At 37.0% G+C, this 19,593-nt stretch overlaps 1 protein-coding gene across 1 annotated transcript in view; it reads right to left on the bottom strand.

Annotated features, from left to right (window-relative positions):
* LOC101022100 (retinal dehydrogenase 2) overlaps positions 1-18,784 on the bottom strand; it is a 59,390-nt gene extending 40,606 nt beyond the window's left edge. Inside the window, exons 1-4 of the mRNA XM_031661566.1 lie at positions 18,471-18,784; positions 18,153-18,293; positions 14,918-15,047; positions 1,190-1,251 (exon numbers count right to left, since the gene is read on the bottom strand). Coding sequence (XP_031517426.1) covers positions 1,190-1,251; positions 14,918-15,047; positions 18,153-18,227 — 267 coding nt within the window. The 5' untranslated portion in view covers positions 18,228-18,293; positions 18,471-18,784. The remainder of the gene's footprint in view (positions 1-1,189; positions 1,252-14,917; positions 15,048-18,152; positions 18,294-18,470) is intronic.
* Between the last annotated feature and the right edge of the window lie 809 nt (positions 18,785-19,593).

The following is a 19,593-nucleotide window of genomic DNA, read 5'->3' as shown; positions in this document are numbered from 1 at the left end:
TCCTTGAAGGCTTCTCACTGGCTCTGGCAAGCTTGCAAAAATATACAAGTGTCTTGCCTTCACCAAACACCCAATTTCTTTTCCTCTTAGTTGTTTATAAACTTGGGAGTCCACAGTAATGTTTTAATTCCATCTACAGTGTATAAATCTTGAAGTGCAGTAATTGAGCCAGAGCTGGCTGACAAGCAACTCTTGTCCTGTCAGTGAAGCTGCAGCGTTGAGAGTGTGGGCAAGGGCAAGAAAGGGAAGTTTGAATCCTACAAGGAAGGTGACAGACCTCGTCCCAGAGCTGATCCAAGTGGGATTTCCCTAGGGCCTTTAGGAGCGAAAGAATTTAACCCAAACCTCTCATTTTACCTTTGCATTCTCTAATAAATTTCACAGTAACCTGGGATTTATCAATTATTCAAACAAATATTATACCTTCCCCACATCTTTGGTTCCCAATGCCAAAGATTATCTTGAGTTATACTACTATATTTTGGAAACGGAAAACTTCCTGTCTATACTATAAGAGTTAAACTCTGAGCATCCCCTTGAAATCCCTGCCAGAACTATTAGCTAGTACTGTTAGAAGCTTTGGTCATGTTTTGTATTATACAAAGGTTGTGTATGAGAGAGAGGAACAAAAGCACAATGTTTAATGTTCCAACCCAAACACTAAGCACTACATCTATTTCTCTTTACAAGACACACAGCAGCTCGGCATGGTTTCAATTATGTCTGTGACGTTAACTGTACTGCTGTGTCTTCCGTAGCATCTTCTATCTAGATTCTTGTGAAAAGAAACAGTGGGAAAGAATGGGATTAAAAGATCATATAAAATAATATGCTTGGAAGGATGGTGAGTCACAGTTCTAAAAAATAAATATAACAAAGCATTAATTTTCCATAAGCAGAATGGACATAATAATGAAGGGCAGGTTATTAATACACTGTGCTTTGCTTATTTTAATCATGAGAATTCCATGACTTGAGAATTCAACTCCTGGTAACAGAGCTGAAACCCTATTAACCTGTTCAAATAAGCATTTGCAGGGAGGCTGTTAAAGATATGTCAACAACATGAGCTCAGTTTTTTTTTCCCCCAGTAATGGAAAACACACATCGCTGAGGACCACGTTTTATGTGTCTTTAAGAGAACTGGGTCAAATGAAAATAAATACAAGGTGCGAGGAGATACACTCACTGGGATGATCTGTCCACACACTCCAATGGGTTCATGTCTTGTAAAGGTAAAATAGTCTCCATCTGAAAGAAAAATGCTTGATCACTCCCAGAAAGTTTAGATCAGGAAAAAAAAATTGCAGAGGGAGAAGTTCGGTGTCTGCAAAAACAAAACAAAACAAAACAAAAACAGAAATGAAGTTGAAAAACGTCCTACTCAGCTGTGCATGAAAGCTTGTAGAAGCCTAACACTGGGCACAGGGTATCTCTGAATATCTCTCTCAGGCACCCAAACGCAGTACCAAGGAAAGGATCTCTAAGGCAAAATGAAAGACAAATTTATGATACTAGAAGTCCTCAGGGTGGCAGAGGGGAGAGCTGAAAAATATGTAAAACATGAATTTTATGTTAAGTATTAAAATAACATGTAGAACAGTTGTTTGATTTAAAAACTGAGTCAACAAACCTTTAAATAACTAAGTAAAATGCTATTGGGCAAATTAAAAATGCAGGGCAACTGGAAAAAGTGAGGAGTAAAAGATAAATTTCATAACTCAATCCAGGTGTCAAAATGTACTTCCTGGGTAGTGGTGAGATATACGCATGTCCAGGGCTATTTAAAGAAGGTAAAAGTCCATTTCTAACAAGACCTCCATCAATAATCCAAAGCATCTGCCCCCAAACTAGACACAGAAATGAGAATGTCCTAGGGGCTAAAAGAAAAAAAGCTTGAGAAAAGCTTAATAACCTTATTTTCCTTACAGGAGTAATAGGCAACTGAAATAATTAGATAGGAAGTCCAAACCAAATTCTTCTTTAGGAAAATGTCACTGCTTTTATCTGAATTATTTTAAATGGTTAATTAAAATTACCAAAGAATGGCTCATTTTTAGTAGATAGCTTTTCATTTTCAGTACTGGGCAAAGTATTTTTCCCTCCATTGCCAGCCCTTTGGCCACTTCACCGATACTTGTTTTCTCTCTCAAAAGCAGTCCCCCAAGGGAAGTAAAAACACTCAGCTAATATTCATGAAAGCATAACTACTAGGGGTGGAAATGAAGGTGGGGACAGGAGGACTGTGTGGGTTGGGAAAAGAGAATTGATATGAATCAGATTGTTTATCAGTCTCTCAACACATCTAAATCACATTTATCATACAAAATTATTCTGACAAATTCAAAATTATTTATTTTTTAAATAATTAAAGTCTTGGTCTCTCTCTCTCTCTCACTCTCCCACTGTCACTCTCTATCCTCTGGATCTCTGATCTCTCTACCCCCTCTTTCCATAATTAACTATCTGTTTCCTCTTTTCAAGAACTTTTATTCACGTACAAGTATTTATAGGATCCTCTTATCCTCCTGTTTTTTATATACAAATGGGATCATATTAGTCAGTCTTTTATATTTTGTTTTTCCCCCCTTTTTTTTCCTGTAAAGCTAGGACATCTTTTAGTGGCTGCATGTTATTCCATGGGCTCAATAAACGATATTACTACTGTAAATCCTCCTAAGGGACACAGAAGTCACTTTCAGTTTAGGATATTATAAATAATGCTGCAAAGACTATCATTACATATATATCTTTTCATATCTGTGGAATTTCTTGATCAAAGTGTAAGTACATTTCACATTTTCATAAATATTGCCAAATCACCCTTCAGAAAATTTTAATAATTCATAATTGCAACAACATGCTATTCTTCCTACTCTTTAACACTGAGGTTTTTCCAACATTTTCATTTCACCTAATCTGACAGCTGGAAAACCGCAACTTGTTTTGATTTATGTTTAAAGATATATGAAAGTGAACATCCTTTCATGCTTATATTCTTTGCTATTTTTCTATTGGGTTATTCTTAGCCATTTGAAGAGCTCTATGGATATTAAGGAAATTAGGCCTCTGTCATAATATTGTGAAGATTTTTCCCCAATCTACTACTTATCTCTTGACTTTGTTTTATGTATATTATTTTAAATGGAAGAAATTCAGAAGTAGGCTGGATTCTGCAACTGTATGAAATTATTTTAAAATATCTATTACAACAAAAAATAGCGAAGATGTTGCAACTGTCCATAGGATGACAATATGAAGTCTGAGTAATACTTTAAACATCAAATTAACTATTTACCTTTGTATGTAGACAACTGAAGAATCTTCTGGATATCATTCTTTACAAGAGTACAAGTTTGCATGCTTTTTCAATTTGTAAAGTCTCTGAAAAGGTTTTTCATGAGGAGCCACACCACTGATCAATCAGCTAGAGTTTCATTTGCAAGAAAATCTTCTGCAACTGAACTTTCTAAGTTGGTTAAGGTGATGGGTTCTGGTGGATAGTCACAAACCACAGAATCAGAGTAATGTCAAGGTAGAGTGCAAATGGGACTGAGGAAAAAAATGGGAAGATGAACAGAAAAGCACAGGTGTTTACTTTAGCAGCACGTGTAGGAACCTGGAATGGTTCAGAAAAAAACTCACAAGGCAACTACACAAGCACGGCATGGCAATTCATAAACCATTTCCCCCTACACATTCTAGATGCTTTAAAATTTAGTTGTTTTACTTATATAATGTCACAAGTTAATGCAGACAAAAATCTTAAAAATCTGACCTCATGAGGAATTGACTCCATAACTGTGTCTCAAGAGAAACTGAGTTATGAGGAATTAAAAGTCTCTTGGATAAACTGTTCACATATTTTATAAACATTCAGCTATAGGCTACCACAGGGAAAGAGACAGAATCTTCTAGCCCCTACAGTTAGTCTAAGTAGTAAATTTAAAAATAAAGGCTATTTTTGTGCTTGAACTCTTCCCAAAACTCTTTTGGGAAGAGTTGAAGGGACAAAAAAAGGAGCCTGCTTTCAATAAAATCCAACATTCCTTCACGTTAAAAACTCTCAATAAACTACAGATATCGATGGAACATACCTCAAAATAATGAGTCATTTATGACAAACTCACAGCCAATATCATACTGAACAGGCAAAAGCTGGAAGCATTCCCCTTGAAAACTAGCACAAGACAAGGATGCCCTCTCTAACCACTCCTATTAAACACAGTATTGGAAGTTCTGGCCAGTTCTTTCTCAGGCAAGAGAAAGAAAGAAAGCGTATTCAAATAGGAAGAGAGGACATAAAACTGTCTCTGTTTGTAGATGACATGGTGCTATATCTAGAAAACCCCATTGTCTCAGCACAAAATCTTCTCAAGCTGATAAGCAACTTCAACTAAGTCTCAGGATACAAAATCAATGTGCAAAAATGACAACCATTCCTATACACCAACAATAGACAAGCAGAAAGCTAAATTATGAACAAACTCCCATTCACAATTGCTACAAAGAGAATAAAGTACCTAAGAATACAGCTAATAAAGGAAGTGGAGGACTTCTTCAAGGACAACTACAAACCACTAATCAGAGAAATCAGAGAGGATACAAAATGGAAAAGCATTCCATGCTCATGGATAGGAAGAATCAACATCATGAAAATTGCCATAATGCCCAAAGTAATTTATAAATTCAATGCTATTCTCATTAAACTACCACTGATATTCTTAACAGAATTTTAAAAAATGACTTTAAATTTCATATGGAACTGAAAGAGCCCATATAGCCAAGACAATCCTAACCAAAAAGAGCAAAGCTAGAGGCATCTTGCTACCTGACTTCAAACTATACTACAAGGCTACAGTAACCAAAACAGCATGGTACTGGTGCAAAAACAGTGATATAGACCAATGGAACAGAACAGAGCCCTTAGAAATAATACCACATATCTACAACCATCTGATCTTTGACAAACCTGAGAGAAACAAGAAATGGGGAAAGGATTCCCTATTTAATAAATGGTGCTGGGAAAACTGGCTAGCCATATGGAGAAAGCTTAAACTGGATCCCTTCCTTACACCTTATACAAAAATTAATTCAAGATGGATTGAAGACTTAAATGTTAGACCTAAAACCATAAAAACCCTAGAAGAAAACCTAGGCAGTACCATTCAAGACAAAGGCATGGGCAAGGACTTCATGTCTAAAACAACAAAAGCAATGGCAACAAAAGCCAAAATTGACAAATGGGATCTACTAAAGAACTTCTGCACGGCAAAAGAAACTACCATCAGAGTGAACAGGCAACCTACAGAATGGGAGAAAATTTTTGCAATCTACTCCTCTGACAAAGGGCTAATATCCAGAATCTACAAAGAACTCAAACAAATTTACAAGAAAAAAACAACCTCTTCAAAAAGTGGGCAAAGCATATGAACAGACACTTCTCAAAAGAAGACATTTATGCAGCCAACAGACACATGAAAAAATGCTCAGTATCACTGCTCAGTATAACTGGCCATGAGAAAAACACAAATTAAAACCACAATGAGATACCATCTCACACTAGTTAGAATGGTAATCATTAAAAAGTCAGGAAACAATAGGTGCTGGAGAGGATGTGGAGACATAGGAACACTTTTATACTGTTCATGGGAGTGTCAACTAGTTCAACCATTGTGGAAGACAGTGTGGCAATTCCTCAAGGATCTAGAACTAGAAATACCATTTGACCCAGCCATCCCATTACTGAGTATATACCCAAAGGAGTATAAATCATGCTGCTATAAAGACACATGCACACGTATGTTTATTGCGGCACTATTCACAATAGCAAAGACTTGGAACCAACCCAAATGTCCATCAATGATAGACTGGATTAAGAAAATGTGGCACATATACACCATGGAATACTATGCAGCCATAAAAAACGATGAGTTCATGTCCTTTGTAGGATATGGATGCAGCTGGAAACCATCATTCTGAGCAAACTATCACAAGGACAGAAAACCAAACACCACATGTTCTCACTTATAGGTGGGAAGTGAACAATGAGAACACTTGGACACAGGAAGGGGAACATCACACACCAGGGCCTGTCGTGGGGTAGGGGGAGGGGGGAGGGATAGCATTAGGAGATATACCTAATGTAAATGACGAGTTAAGGGTGCAGCACACCAACATGGCACACGTATACATATGTAACAAACCTGCATGTTGTGCACATGTACCCTAGAACTTGAAGTATAATTTAAAAAAGAAAAAAATTAAAGCGACTTTTCCATCTTTTATGCTAACAACGCTCTCTCAATACAGCAGGATGACTTAAAAGGTTCTTTCATTTCACTAGCTTTGTGCTGTAAGCTCAACAGCCTGATATAAAAACAGTCTCCACCCAAATTGAGATACTCCATTGTAGGCTATGAATGGTTTTGGGTCTTCTTACCAAACCTGAGAGATTACAGAGAGCGCTCAGACTCAGCATAAAAAGGATTGCATTTGATGAGGACATCAGAAAATGTTCTGGATACCACATTCTAGGTCAACAAGTTACAACATAACTATGATGCAGAAAGCTAAAGAGGAGATGAGAGATCAAAACAAATATTAAATCACATATGTAGGACTTTTGATCTCTGTCTCTTTTCCCTTTCACTCAGAAGGTAAAACAGAGAATAATACATATTGCTCTTAAAGGGGGGTTATTTTAAGACCCAGTCAGAGATAACTTTTCTGACGAGTTTTGATACCTGGGTGCTTTTAATGGCCCAAGAGTAGTTTACAACTTATGAAAAATATAAAAATATCACAATTAAATACTTCATTATGCTATGAATTTGGCAGAGCAGTGAATTAAATTTTACTGAGTATGTGTGCATTGAGCCATTTTTGTAATTATATTAAGAAAAGCCTTTGTCCCTAGAGATGAACAGTACAATAAGCCTCTTCCATATTTGTGAACTACTGAGCCACTGTTCTATGTTTTTTGATGGGGGTTTATCAAACTACACAGAAGAGACAGCAATATTTAGTTAATTGGAAAAATTTAATTATTTGGATAACTCATTCAAGGCAAACATTACTTCTTGAATCAGATTTTATAGTTGCCAAAAAAAATTGACAGAATTTTTAGTCTCATAAAAATATCTAGCATTGGCACATTCTATATATTAATATAAACTAGAGTGAGTATGATTAAGCAATCTGTAAATAGTGATAAAATCAGAAGAATCTGAAATGTGCCAGAAATTGAGAAATTTGTCAAATATGGACCTCAAGAAATAGCTTTCAATTATAACACTAAGAACACTACAAGAACCATAGCAAATTTTATATACCTAGTAACAATGAAAATGATTTTATTCAATAGCATAAAAATCTGTAACACAATTCAGTGAATGAAGGTCATCTTCCAATCTCTAATTTGTGTACAGAATTACCTTTCAAGGAGCTGACAATCTTTGATGAGCACAGTATTAAAAAATGAGATTACATTGAACTATTCCATTATGTATGTAATGTAGCAGATTCCCATCATGTTGACATTGAACAGACCTCACCGAACATTCTATAACTACGATGATAAACTCTATAAATGCCTAAACAAACGCTGAAACCGTATGTTAGTATGAAGTGTACTGATGCTTTTCTTCCCAGAAGTCTGCTGGTGGTTTCTAAGAAGTTAGATTATGTTCCTGAGTCTGTTATGAAGATAGCTTAGCTCTATGACTATTCTACTACATGATCTTAACAAAAGTTAGTTTACTTCTCTGGACCTTCTCTGTAAAATGAGGAGACCAGCCTTAGGGATCCCTGAGGTCCTTTTCAGCTTCAACCTCTTAGAGAGGTTCATGGCCTCCTGTCACAACAAATTCAGGTCCCATTAACAAGCAAGCCCTGGTTGTTCTTAGGTGGGCAGAGCAAATTGCCCCTCACTCTTATTCTGATAGGACAAGAAGATTTCAGCTTTCACCCTATGCATTTGTTGTTAATGACAATAAACCAGATCAAGCTGATTCAAGGCAAAATCTTAGGATCTGAATCAATATCTTTGTGTATTTGTATCCTACTCTTTAGTTTAACAGGTGAAACTGGAAGAGAGTGAAATGGATAATTATATATGACCTGGGTAGTGTTTAACCTTTTCTATATGCTAATATATCATAAGTCCATTTTAATGTCAGAATTCAGCTTAAAACATGGACATTTTTTTCTGCTTACATAAAATCAAAATCAACACTTGCTACAGAGAAAAATCTAAGGCAATACAAATTAACTTCTATTTCTCCCTAAGTAAACGAAAAACAAGCTTTGATCCTTCCCTCATCACTAAGAGGTTGTAGATGTGAGAGGAGAAGAGGATTTGAATACTGGTTAAAATACTCAAAATGGGGAAAACAGTACTTTTCTTTAGGGCTGCTATAACATTAGCGATAATGTAACAGGTAAAAAGTGTTCCATAAGTCATAGTAATGATTATTATTTATCATCATAATTAGGCACTGCCATCGTAAAAGGGTCAAGGCATAGGATTTATGGTCACAGACAATGGCTCCATTGGGTACCATGGCAGGAAATAATGGATAGTGTTCTAAAGGAAACAACATCAAGACTCTTGTGAATCAAACTAGTATGGCATCATTGTGCAGTAACATCCAGCTGTGGGCCTTGAGTGGAACAGAATGAAGAGTGGTGGAAGAAATTTCCAATTCAGAGAGAGAAGCAGCCACCCAGTTCATTGCTGAAAAGTGGTCATCAGATAACCCTTTTCTCTCCTTCCCAAATATTCTAGTTGAAGGCTACCCTTTATGGGGAGAAATTAAGCAGGCATTTGCCCTCTCTATTATTCATTTGTAGTCAAAGTGAAGGCTATCCTTTATGGGAAGAAATTAAGCAAGTACTTGCTCTCTCCAACTGATTATCCATTTGTAGTAAAAGTGCTCTAAAATGCAATTTCTCAAATAGATTCAAGGGGTGTATGTGTAGATTTGCTACATGGATATATTGCACAACTATGAGGTTTGGGCTCTAGTGGGCCCGTCACCAGAACAGTCAATGTGGTACCAAACGGGTAGTCTTCAACCCTCAGTCCCCTCTCACTCTCCCTCCTTTCGAAGGCCCCAATGTCTGTCTCTCTGTATGTCCATGTTTACCCACTGCTTAGCTCTCCCTTATAGGTGAGAGTATGTGGTATTTGCTTTCTGTTTCTGGGTTATTTCACTTAGTATAATGGCCTCCAACCCCACTCCTGTTGCTGAAAAGACATGATTTCATAATTTTTATGGCTGTTTAATATCCCATGATGTGTATGTATCTTTTTTATCCAATCATCCATTGAATGCACTTAGGTTCATTTTATTTACAACAGCCCCCCAAAATACCTAAGAATATTTAATTAAGGAGGTGAAAGATCTCTACAAGGAGAACTACAAAACACTGATGAAAAAAATCACAGTTGACACAAATGGAAAAAATACCCCATGTTCAAGGATTAGAAGACTCAATATCGTTAAAAAGACCATACTGTCCAAAGCAATATACAGATTTGATGCAATTCCTAAAATGTAATTTTCATCAAGGCACTCACATATTTAAAATAATCTGGTGACTCACTATTGCCCACAGAATAAAACTTGTAGTATGGCTGACCCAGACTCAGAGCCCCACTGTCTTTTTTATCTGCCTATACTTTCAGATGCACTAACACATGATACTCTCCTCCCTTCATGCTTTGTTCCAGCTATTCCCACTGCCTGTGATGTCCCTGTCTCCATCTTAACTTGTCCTTCAAGGTTATCACTTAGACATCCCACCACCTTCTCCAGAAGGCTTTAACACTAGGAGATGTCTCTCCTATGGTGTCCCACCAAATTTCATGCTTTCTTATCTAAATATATCACACTATATTGCAGTTGCTTGTCTACTTGTTTTTCTTACTGTCCTATAAACATCTTAGTTATTTGCCTTTGTAACCCCAATGCCTGATACAAGAGCTGAAATATAGCAGGTGGTAAAAAAAAATCTGTTGAATGGAGAAATGGGTGAATGAGTAAGAGATCGAAGTTGATGCCACAGAAAGGAGGTAAAGGAAAATCCCTTCCAGTTACAAGATACCTTTCCCTAGTCTTCCCAAATGGGAATGAGTGAAAGAGATAATGGTGTATTTCTTCCCATTCTTTTTGGTTGTTTAGTGTTAGAGATGTTATGCTGGATGAACCATGGAGTATAATTCAATGTTGCAAAGCAGTCTTACATTTAAAAATGTAACAACAAAAAAACACATTTCAGGTTCTTTTTTATGGGTGACCAAACAACTGTGTGATTATCTCTGACACTCACTACGAAAGCCCCCTTTACCCATATGAATAGGATCTAGGCAGGCAGATCCACACCTTAAGTGTTCCAGAACACTTAAGCCTCATAAATGCTATCTTGAAAAAAGTAGGCTCTAGATACAGTTGATGTTCATTATTTGTGGATTCCATATTTAAGAACTTGCCTACTTTCTAAAATTTATTTGTAACCCAACAATAAGTATGGAGTGTTCTCAGTCATTTATGGGCATGTATATCCAAAGCAGGGTTTTTTTTTTTTTTTTAAATTTCAATAGTTTTGGGAGTACAGGTGGTGTTTGGTTACATGGATAAGTTCTTTAGTGGTGATTTCCAAGATTTTGGTGCATCTGTCACCTGAGTAGTGTCCAGTGTACCCAATATGAAGTCTTTTATCACTCACCCCACTCCCATCCTTCCCTAAAGTCCACTGTATCATTCTTATGCCTTTGCATCCTCATAGCTTACCCACTTACTTAGAAGTGAGAATACATGATACTTGGTTTTCCATTCCTAAGTTACTTCACTTAGAATAATGGCCTCCAGCTCCATTCCAGATGCTGCAAAGGCCATTAATTCATTCTGTTTTATGTCAGAGTAGTAGTCCATGGTGCATTCATACCACATCTTCTTTATCCACTTGTTGGCTGATGTGCAGTTAGCCATTATTTTTGCAGTTTCAATTTGTACTGCTACAGACATGCATGTGCATGTGTCTTTTTCATATAATGCAGTAGTGAGGTGGTTCAATTGTGGTTCTAATTTGCATTTCCCCAAAGCAGGGAACATTTTGAGTCACCTGATGCACATATTCTCAGCTGAGGTTGAACAAGGTGACACTTTGCCTTCTTGCTTCAGCTCTTTTATTGTTAAAAAAAAAAGTGTCCTTTTTGTGGTCTGTTTAGTGCCACATTTTTCATATTTTTGTGCCTTTTGTTCATGATTTTGCTGTTTAAAATGGCCCCTAAGCATAGTGTTGAGTGCTGTCTAGTGTTCCTAAGTGCAAGAAGGCTGTGATGTGCCTTACAGACAAAATACATGTGTCACACAAGCTTCATTCAGGCATCAGTTATAGTACTTTTGTCTGGCTGGTCATGAGTTAAGCATTCATAAATCAACAATATATATTAAACAAAGGATCTTTCAACAGAAAACCATAAAACAAGGCCATGCTCTGATCAGTGGACAAGAATGTTGTGATAAGAAGCTTGCAGGAACCTAACCTTGTATTTCCCCTAGGAGCAATAGTTCAGTATTTGCTAATTCAGTGTTCACGACTTTATAAAACATAACTACCATGAATGATGAGAATAAACTGTATATTATTATAAAAATCTGCACAGAGGTAAAGATATCACCAGGGCCACCTTCCTGCCTTGCTGAACCAATCTCCATAAGAAGACAACTTATCATGGCTTAGACAGAAAAACGCTTAGGTTTGAATCTCAGGTCTCCCACTTAATAACCACGTGACCTTCAAGACATTAAACCCTTAGAGTCTTATTTTCTCAGATGTAAAATGGGTAAAATACCATTTAAAATCCAGACTGTCTCATCAGATCACGCACAGAATCACACACATATTGTACATGCAAGAATGTTTTATACTTTTAAATTCTATGTAAATATAAAGTACATTATTTCTTTATAATTCTAAACATAAAATTAGGTTGTTTGCAGGAAAATGTATGTAGCACAATAAAGATCTCATGGTTAAAAACTAATGGACTTTCTATATTCCAGACTTCACTGTGAAGAAAAAAAAAAAGGCCAAGTATGCAGGACAAAATGAAAATGAAGCTGATGTTAAATTATGGAGTTACAAAAGACAAATACAAATGGATTAATTTACTGAACAAATCTGAGAATAAGTGAATAATTATGATTATGATACCCCTTTCTGTGATCTTCTCCTGTGACTCCCCTGACTTAGTCCAGCTACATTCACTAAGTACTAGACTAGCCAAAGATATTGTTGTCTGAATTCTAAGTGACCTCCAGGCAAACCCAAATGTATCTAAAACTGGAACAGAGAGGAAAGCTGCGAAGTTAACCTCTACCTCCATCCTTCCCTCATCTATTTGACATAAAATGGAGAGAGCTCTTATGACCCAAACTTCAGCCTCCTGGGAATTCTGCCTACAGGCCTGATGACAGGTAGAGTCCCTCATTCCAGTATGCCTCTAAATGCACTTTCAGAAAAACTTTTTGGTTTTGGGAAACAAAAAGTTACTAAGAGTTTAAGAGAATTCCACATTTTTTTTCCTTCATTGGCTGAACAACAGTTAATGAGTAAAGCTGGGAAAGACTACTGTGAGAGCCTTTCCTATGCCCTGTATTTCTAACTTGTAGATGAGCATCCACAGGATCTCCAAAAAGCATCAGATGAAAACAGTAAGGCTTATGGGCCAACCACCTCTACTGCCAGATCAAGTTACATTAAAGCTTCAAACATAATCAGGAATGCCAATCAATATTTAGCTTTATCTCATCAGGATCTTCCCTTCTGAGGAAGTAAAAGAAAACCAAGATACTGTTAGGCCAAATAGAGATCTATGTGCATTGCCTTCTGCTTCACAGTCTTCTTCAGAGCTTTGTAAATAGTTTGAAAAGGTATTTAAATGCATAAAACATATCTGTTGTTTTAATAATGAAATGGCAGGTGGGGTGGGGCCAAGAAAAAAAACACAACTAGGGACTTTGAGCTTGTTAATTTACCTTCTGTACTGATATAGGACAGGCCGACCTAAAAAGAGTGACATGTGTCCCATTGTTAACAAAGGTTTTAATTCTTAGGCCCTGTACTAGGTATGCTCATAATGAATAGTGACTTTTTACCTTACTTAGGCCATCCCCACATTCTGCAAGTGGTGCTGGAGAACAACTGTTCTATAATATCCTTAGAGTCAGAACTGAACTAAGATTTGGACTTTCCCCAAGAGCAATCTTCTCCATCCTTTTCAGTCAGCTGAACAAGGGAAAAACCTCTGGATGGAAAGGAAAAGCCCCTATGATCAGAAACCCGTTTTCTAAAACTAACATTCCACATGTCATCATCATTTGTGGGGGCGATGTAAAAAATAATCCTTGGAAGTCTTGTCTCTAAACCTCCATTCTCACTGTATATTATTATTCCCTTGTCATACCACACCTACACGAGGCATCACAACAGCCACCTAACTTGGTTCTGCTGTGTCCTCTCCTTGCTACTCAATGCAGAAGACAAGCAGCTGGTTAGACATGCAGAGTCTCAGGCCCCATCCCAGACCTATTCAGTCAAAAACTGCACTTGAAGAAGACCCTCGATGATTTATGCATACATTAAATTTGGGAAGCACTGTTCCCAGCCATCCACACTATCGGCCAAACCACTCCCTTTTTTAGTAAATCAATACTGCTCAGTCTGGCTAGGAAGGCCCAAAAAAGACACTTCAAAGTCCTCAGCATTACTTTCCACTCCTGTTACTATGCACTCTCCATGGAAAGCAGACTGCCTTCTGGAGAACACAGGTAGAGCACCCGGCACAGTGCTAAGTAGCATCTAGTATCCACTCAGTAAATGTGTATTTCCTTTCCTTATGTCTATTCACCATGCCCTATCTCTTTCAGTCCATCCCTTTCCTATAAGGATATCTCTTCCTCCTAGGCTCTATTTTGAATTCTCTAGTGAAGCGGTTACAAGCCTAGGTTCTAACGTCAAAGTTTTAGCTCTAAAACTTATTTACTCTGTGAATTAGGGAGACTAATTTTACTTTACCAGACCTCTTTACACTTTTGTAAACTGAAGATGTTTATAACAGTGCCTTTCTCTTGGGGTTGCTGTGAAAGCACTCAAATGGTATTAGCTATCACTAGTATTCAAGCACAGATCAACATCTCTTCACTGACCGCTTTAGTTGCTTTAGTCTTGGATACTTTTCCTCTCATTTAAACGGCTACAGCACTGACAGGTGAAGCACACAACTTAGCACCCAATTGTAACATTCCTAAAGGGGCCTTTAAGTTTTTTGTTTTGTTGGTTCTGTCATCTAACGTGAATCTTAATAATAAAAATGGTTAGGATTACTGTTGTTTTTAGATTATGAAAGTAATTCATGGCCATTTGAGAAATATAGAAAGTAGAGAAAAATATAAAAAAGAAACCAAAAATCAGGCATAATCTCACCAGAGACAACTGTTAACATTTAAGAGTATTTCCTTCCAATGAGTAGATCTTAAGTTTCAGGAGGGCAAGGAGCAAGCCTTAACCTTGTTGGAATTTTCCTTGACTTCCCTCCATCCAATAATGCCCCCTTCATACCTACACCAGCACCTCATCTAGCACAATGCTGACCACTTACCAGCTGACAAATACATACCTGTTCCTTAGATGAATGAAGTGACATGCCCCTATACTTATATGTGGACTATCTATAGAAAAAGGGACACTGTCAGAGTCAGTGACATAATTTGGTTGGTTCTTCACTCAGTTCTAAATGCTGTAAGAGTGCTCATATCTGTATTCTATGTGACTACTGTTTGTGTTTGATAGCCAAAGTGCATTTCTGGTGGTCTCATTTTCCTTTTCAACATACTCTGATTTCACATACCTACAGGAATGGTCATCCCATGAATTTTATCAGCCCAGCCTGCGTAATATCGAAGGGTTTTGATGACGCCCTGCAAATCCACATAAAAAGCTTGCAGGAATGGTTTGCCACCATTTAGGGATTCCATGGTCTGTTGGAAAAGAAATGGAGAGATATTAAGTCCCCAGAACTTTCCAGTGATACACTAATTTCTAGAGCAGAAGAAAAAAGGAAGAGACAGAATACAAATGAATATGGAGATGCATACCTGGTCAAATAAATCTTTTTATTTATTCTCAAATAAAAAAATTTCTAGTACTGTCAGTTTGGTTTAGTTCCTAGTACAAATCACAATGAGTATGTATGTGCATGTTCCTGTGCCTGTGTGCTTCCAGTAACCACTATCCAAATATATTAACACAATATTTATTTAATGATAAAGAAATGTTCTGCTTGTCAAAACAGCTTCCGTTATATTAATGATCAGAGCTCATTGGGGATTTTTTGGCGTCTATACCAGTAATATGAATCCATAAAGAGGAGCAGAAACATGGGCTCTTTATGCAACCGATGAGAATAGAAAGTGTTCTCCACAGCTGCCAAGACCCCTGCTGAGAAATGGAATATCCACAGTGCACAGCAAGTTTATTTATTACTACCAAATAAACAAGAACTCCTCTAGGGAAGCCCAGATGTTAACAACTTAAAGGCTGGTTTTTTGTAAACATTTACGTTAACAACCATTACCTATTAAGAGTGAAATATCTGCTCCATTTAATAAAAATAGCAATATTGAACTGCTTTACATTATAAACATTATTATTTTAACGACATGTTCCTGAACTGGCTAAGTCTGTAACAAAAACAATGAAAAATGAATACGCTGAAATGAGAAGAGTATTTTGACCTGAGAAATATTAAAGGTGTTACAAGTTCAACAAATGAAATAAACAAAAACATGTTTGTAATTTTCTTTTTTTCCTACAAGTATATTTTGTAGGACATACTGGTGTGAAAATTATTTCATCTCTGACAAAGCTAAAATTAAAATATTATCCAATCAATGAGATGAAAATACTATGACTTCCAGTACAATTTATGTACTTAGTATGTGTATAAAATGAAACTTATTTAAAAATATCATGTTACTTATCACTGTATATTGGCTCACCCTTAAAAAAACAGAATCAAACTATTTCCTAGTACTTTTTAGAACATGTATATGTTTACAAGATCGGCATTACATTCTCTGTACAGCTAGCACAGCACCAAAATCTACAGAGCATAGAGTGAATAATGTCAATAACCAGAATTTGGGTTGCCTAAATGGTCCCTGTGAGCGGCTGACAACAGTCAAATCCACTGAGAATTGCCAGCTCTAGGTCTATTTTCAACTGTGTTTACTTTGGATGCAGTATTAACTTCAGTTTTCCAGTCAGGAGCTCCCCTTTCTTCCACAGGCTACCTTTTACTAAAACTCACTTTTCTCATAGCTTGAGAGTGTTTAAAAGCAGGAATCTCATTTAGGTGTGGTAGGAAAAAAGACTTGATCAGTGGGACACAGAGAAGAAAAAGAAAGGCATTTGAGTTTTATTATATGAAAATGTAACTGCAGAAATTAATCATCTTCTAGTATGGTGTTAATCCAATACTATAGATACCATATATCTTTAGCTCAATTAAACAGTCATTTATTGACCACCTATGTGCCCTCATTTGCCATTTATGTGCTAAGAACCATGCTAGGATTACCAAAAAAAAAGATAAAATACAAGTTCAATTCTCAAGAAAATGATAATCCAGTGAAGAGACAAGTATAAAAATAGCATTCTCTAATGTGTCCCAAAACACTTGGTTTTGCATGATATTGGTATGTTAGCCAGAAAAATGGTGATGAGGCTCAAATAAGCTTGAGAAGCATTTAGTAGGCTTTTCCTGAGCCTTTAATATGCCCAGTGTCTTGCGAATCTGCAAAGAGTTTCATCATCATGAAACACCTTTTTCACAGTATGTATAAACACCTCATTGGAACAGTATTCCCTAGAGTGCCAGATTAGAAAATGTTTTTATATACAAATAAATGGTATATATAGCTAGAATCCCAAACCATTTCCATAAAAGAATCATTTTGTTCCTATACTATCAACAGATTCCTGAGGGGGATGGTAGAAGGGAAGAACTATGGTAGGAGGGACACTGACAAAGGGAAAAAATGCTTTCTTCCCCGAAAGCAAGCCCAATAATGACCTATTTTCCCAAGTAGGGGGAAGGATATAGTACTAATGGCTTGAATGCCCTGACTGAACAAGGAAACCCTAAATACTCATTGATCCTAGGTGGAGATCCCAAGTATATAGTGCATACATTCCTAAATAGTTCCGGTTTCCAAAAAGTTTATATTCTCTAAGAAATTGAATTTTATTTTAAAAACAGCCACAACAACAAAACCCATTAGGGCAGGAGAAGTTCCTTATGTGAGGAAAATCATTGTTTTAGTGAAAGTAAGTTGCTGTCTCCTGCTGTCTCTCCTTTCTATTGGCTCACAGAATGACAGGGCAAACGGAGCAGAAGTGTATGGGAGGTCCGTACCATCCCCTCTGCTTCTGAAGGATTCTCTTTAGTCAAGAGAGGTTAACTCTGGGGAGGTAAACACTTGTTCTATTTCATTCTCAAAAGAATCATTTGATATTGGTTTTCTCCAAGTAGCATGGTGACTCTCTTGTTGCTTGACTGTTTTTAATTTGTCATGGGAAGGGGGAGTTGTAGAAAGGAAGGTCCTTATCAGTCATGGAAAGCTCTAGTTTTCTCTTCAAAATTAAGATATTCAGCTGATCCTCCACTTCTCCATCTGATCCCCAAATCCAAACATGTCTAATTTTTTATATGTATTACGTATTCCTTTGCTTTTTCCCCAGGTCTGCTTCAAAGCATCCTTTTAGGAGTTCGAGACCAGCCTGACCAACATAGTGAAACCCCGTCTCTACTAAAAATACAAAAATTAGCCGGGCATGGTGGCACACACTTGTAATCCCAGCTACTCAGCAGGCTGAGGCAGGAGAATCGCTTGAACCTGGGAGGCAGAGGTTGCAGTGAGCTGAAATCGTGCCACTGCACTCTAGCCTGGGCAACAGAGCTAGACTCCATCTCTAAATAAATAAATAAAATAAAATAAAAATAAAAATAAAACCAAGGAACGTAAATTTCAGCAGAATGGTAAATGTAGGGTAAAGACTTAACGTTTTCTTAGGTTACTTACTGCAAGAACTGCCCTGTCCCGTTCCACCAAGTCTGCAAGCTTATCCAACAGACGTCCTCTTTCTGAAGCATCCATCCTTCTCCACACTGAACCAAGAGAGAAAGCCAGGCGGGCTGCCTGCACTGCTTTGTCTATATCTGCCTGTTAGAGAGGAAGAGGCACAACTGAAGAAAAACACTCCAAATAAAGGAAGAACTATCTGCTGTCATGAAAAAAGTGAAGCATGAGCATGTAGTTGTGTATTGAGAGCATATGTTTACTGCTCTGCTGTTTGAAGGCAGTTATTTCATAGGGAATCTTTTTCTGAAAAAGACATACCTTGTCTGCTTCTTGAACTTCGCACACCTGTTCTCCTGTGGCTGGATTATAGACAGGGAACACTCTCCCACTCTCTGAGTTCTGCCACTCGTTGTTTATAAAGATCTAAGGGAGTAGATAACAGAATGGGATCTGTGACACAGGTGATAAGCAGCCAGTCAATGGCCAAGTGTTATGGAACTACTATGGTAATAACACTTGTTACATAATAAAAGTATAGAATTTGAAGTGTTGTAGGAGACCCTTCTAGACTCAACCCCAATTTAGGAATTTCCTCTATTTTTTTTTGCTTTAGTATCATCCGAAGGCTAACTATAGTTCTTACCTTTTGTGAACCTGTCAACTAACAAAAGATACAAATAAGGATAGAGTGTTTCACATACATACAATCATACACTGATGTTAAGGCAACAGTTATTGATAGCCCAAGCTCTGGCCAGGATCCAGGAGGGTTAAACAGTAGATCAAACTTACAGTCATCAAGCCTTAGATTCTACTTTCTCTGCCAGAGGCCTAAGTGACTTCTCAAGGAAACTTGAATGGTGCTGCAATAAACATTCACCTAATTTATAGTCAGTTCCTGAAAAATGACTCTAACCAAACTAACTAGTGAGTTAAGAAAGTTATATGTGTAAATCCAAGTTAGGTTTATTTCCCTTTGCTGAATAGGCTATATTGCAGAGCCACAGAAGATGGGGATGGGGAGTTGGCAGGTGGGGTATAACTTTCAAATGATCACCCCAGGATTTCTTAAAAGGCTTGATCTCCCTATATATGAAATTGAGATTATATTAAAATGGCAAAGAGACCAAAGATTTGAGAAATTATTCAAGTCAGTTTCTCTTAAGATTTGTAATAAATGAATTAAATGACAAGGGAAAAGATAAGGCAAGAAAAATTTTAAATTGTTATTGACAAACCTAAACTAGTATTTTTAGACCATGTAATCTTAGAGGACATACAAAGATGTTTTACTCTACAAAATTTACAGCACCACAGTGAAATTTCTGAACTTATGAACCAGTCAGTCATCCAATTTAGGACAAACACAATAATAAACTGATTGATTTATTGCCTGCCATTTAAAAAATAATCAAGAGATGAGGCCTAATAAATATAAATC

The sequence above is a fragment of the Papio anubis genome, unplaced genomic scaffold, assembly GCF_008728515.1.
Source record: "Papio anubis isolate 15944 unplaced genomic scaffold, Panubis1.0 scaffold191, whole genome shotgun sequence".
NCBI lineage: Eukaryota > Metazoa > Chordata > Mammalia > Primates > Cercopithecidae > Papio > Papio anubis.
Note: the sequence above shows the minus strand (reverse complement) of the source record. Positions and strands in the feature narration are given on the sequence as shown.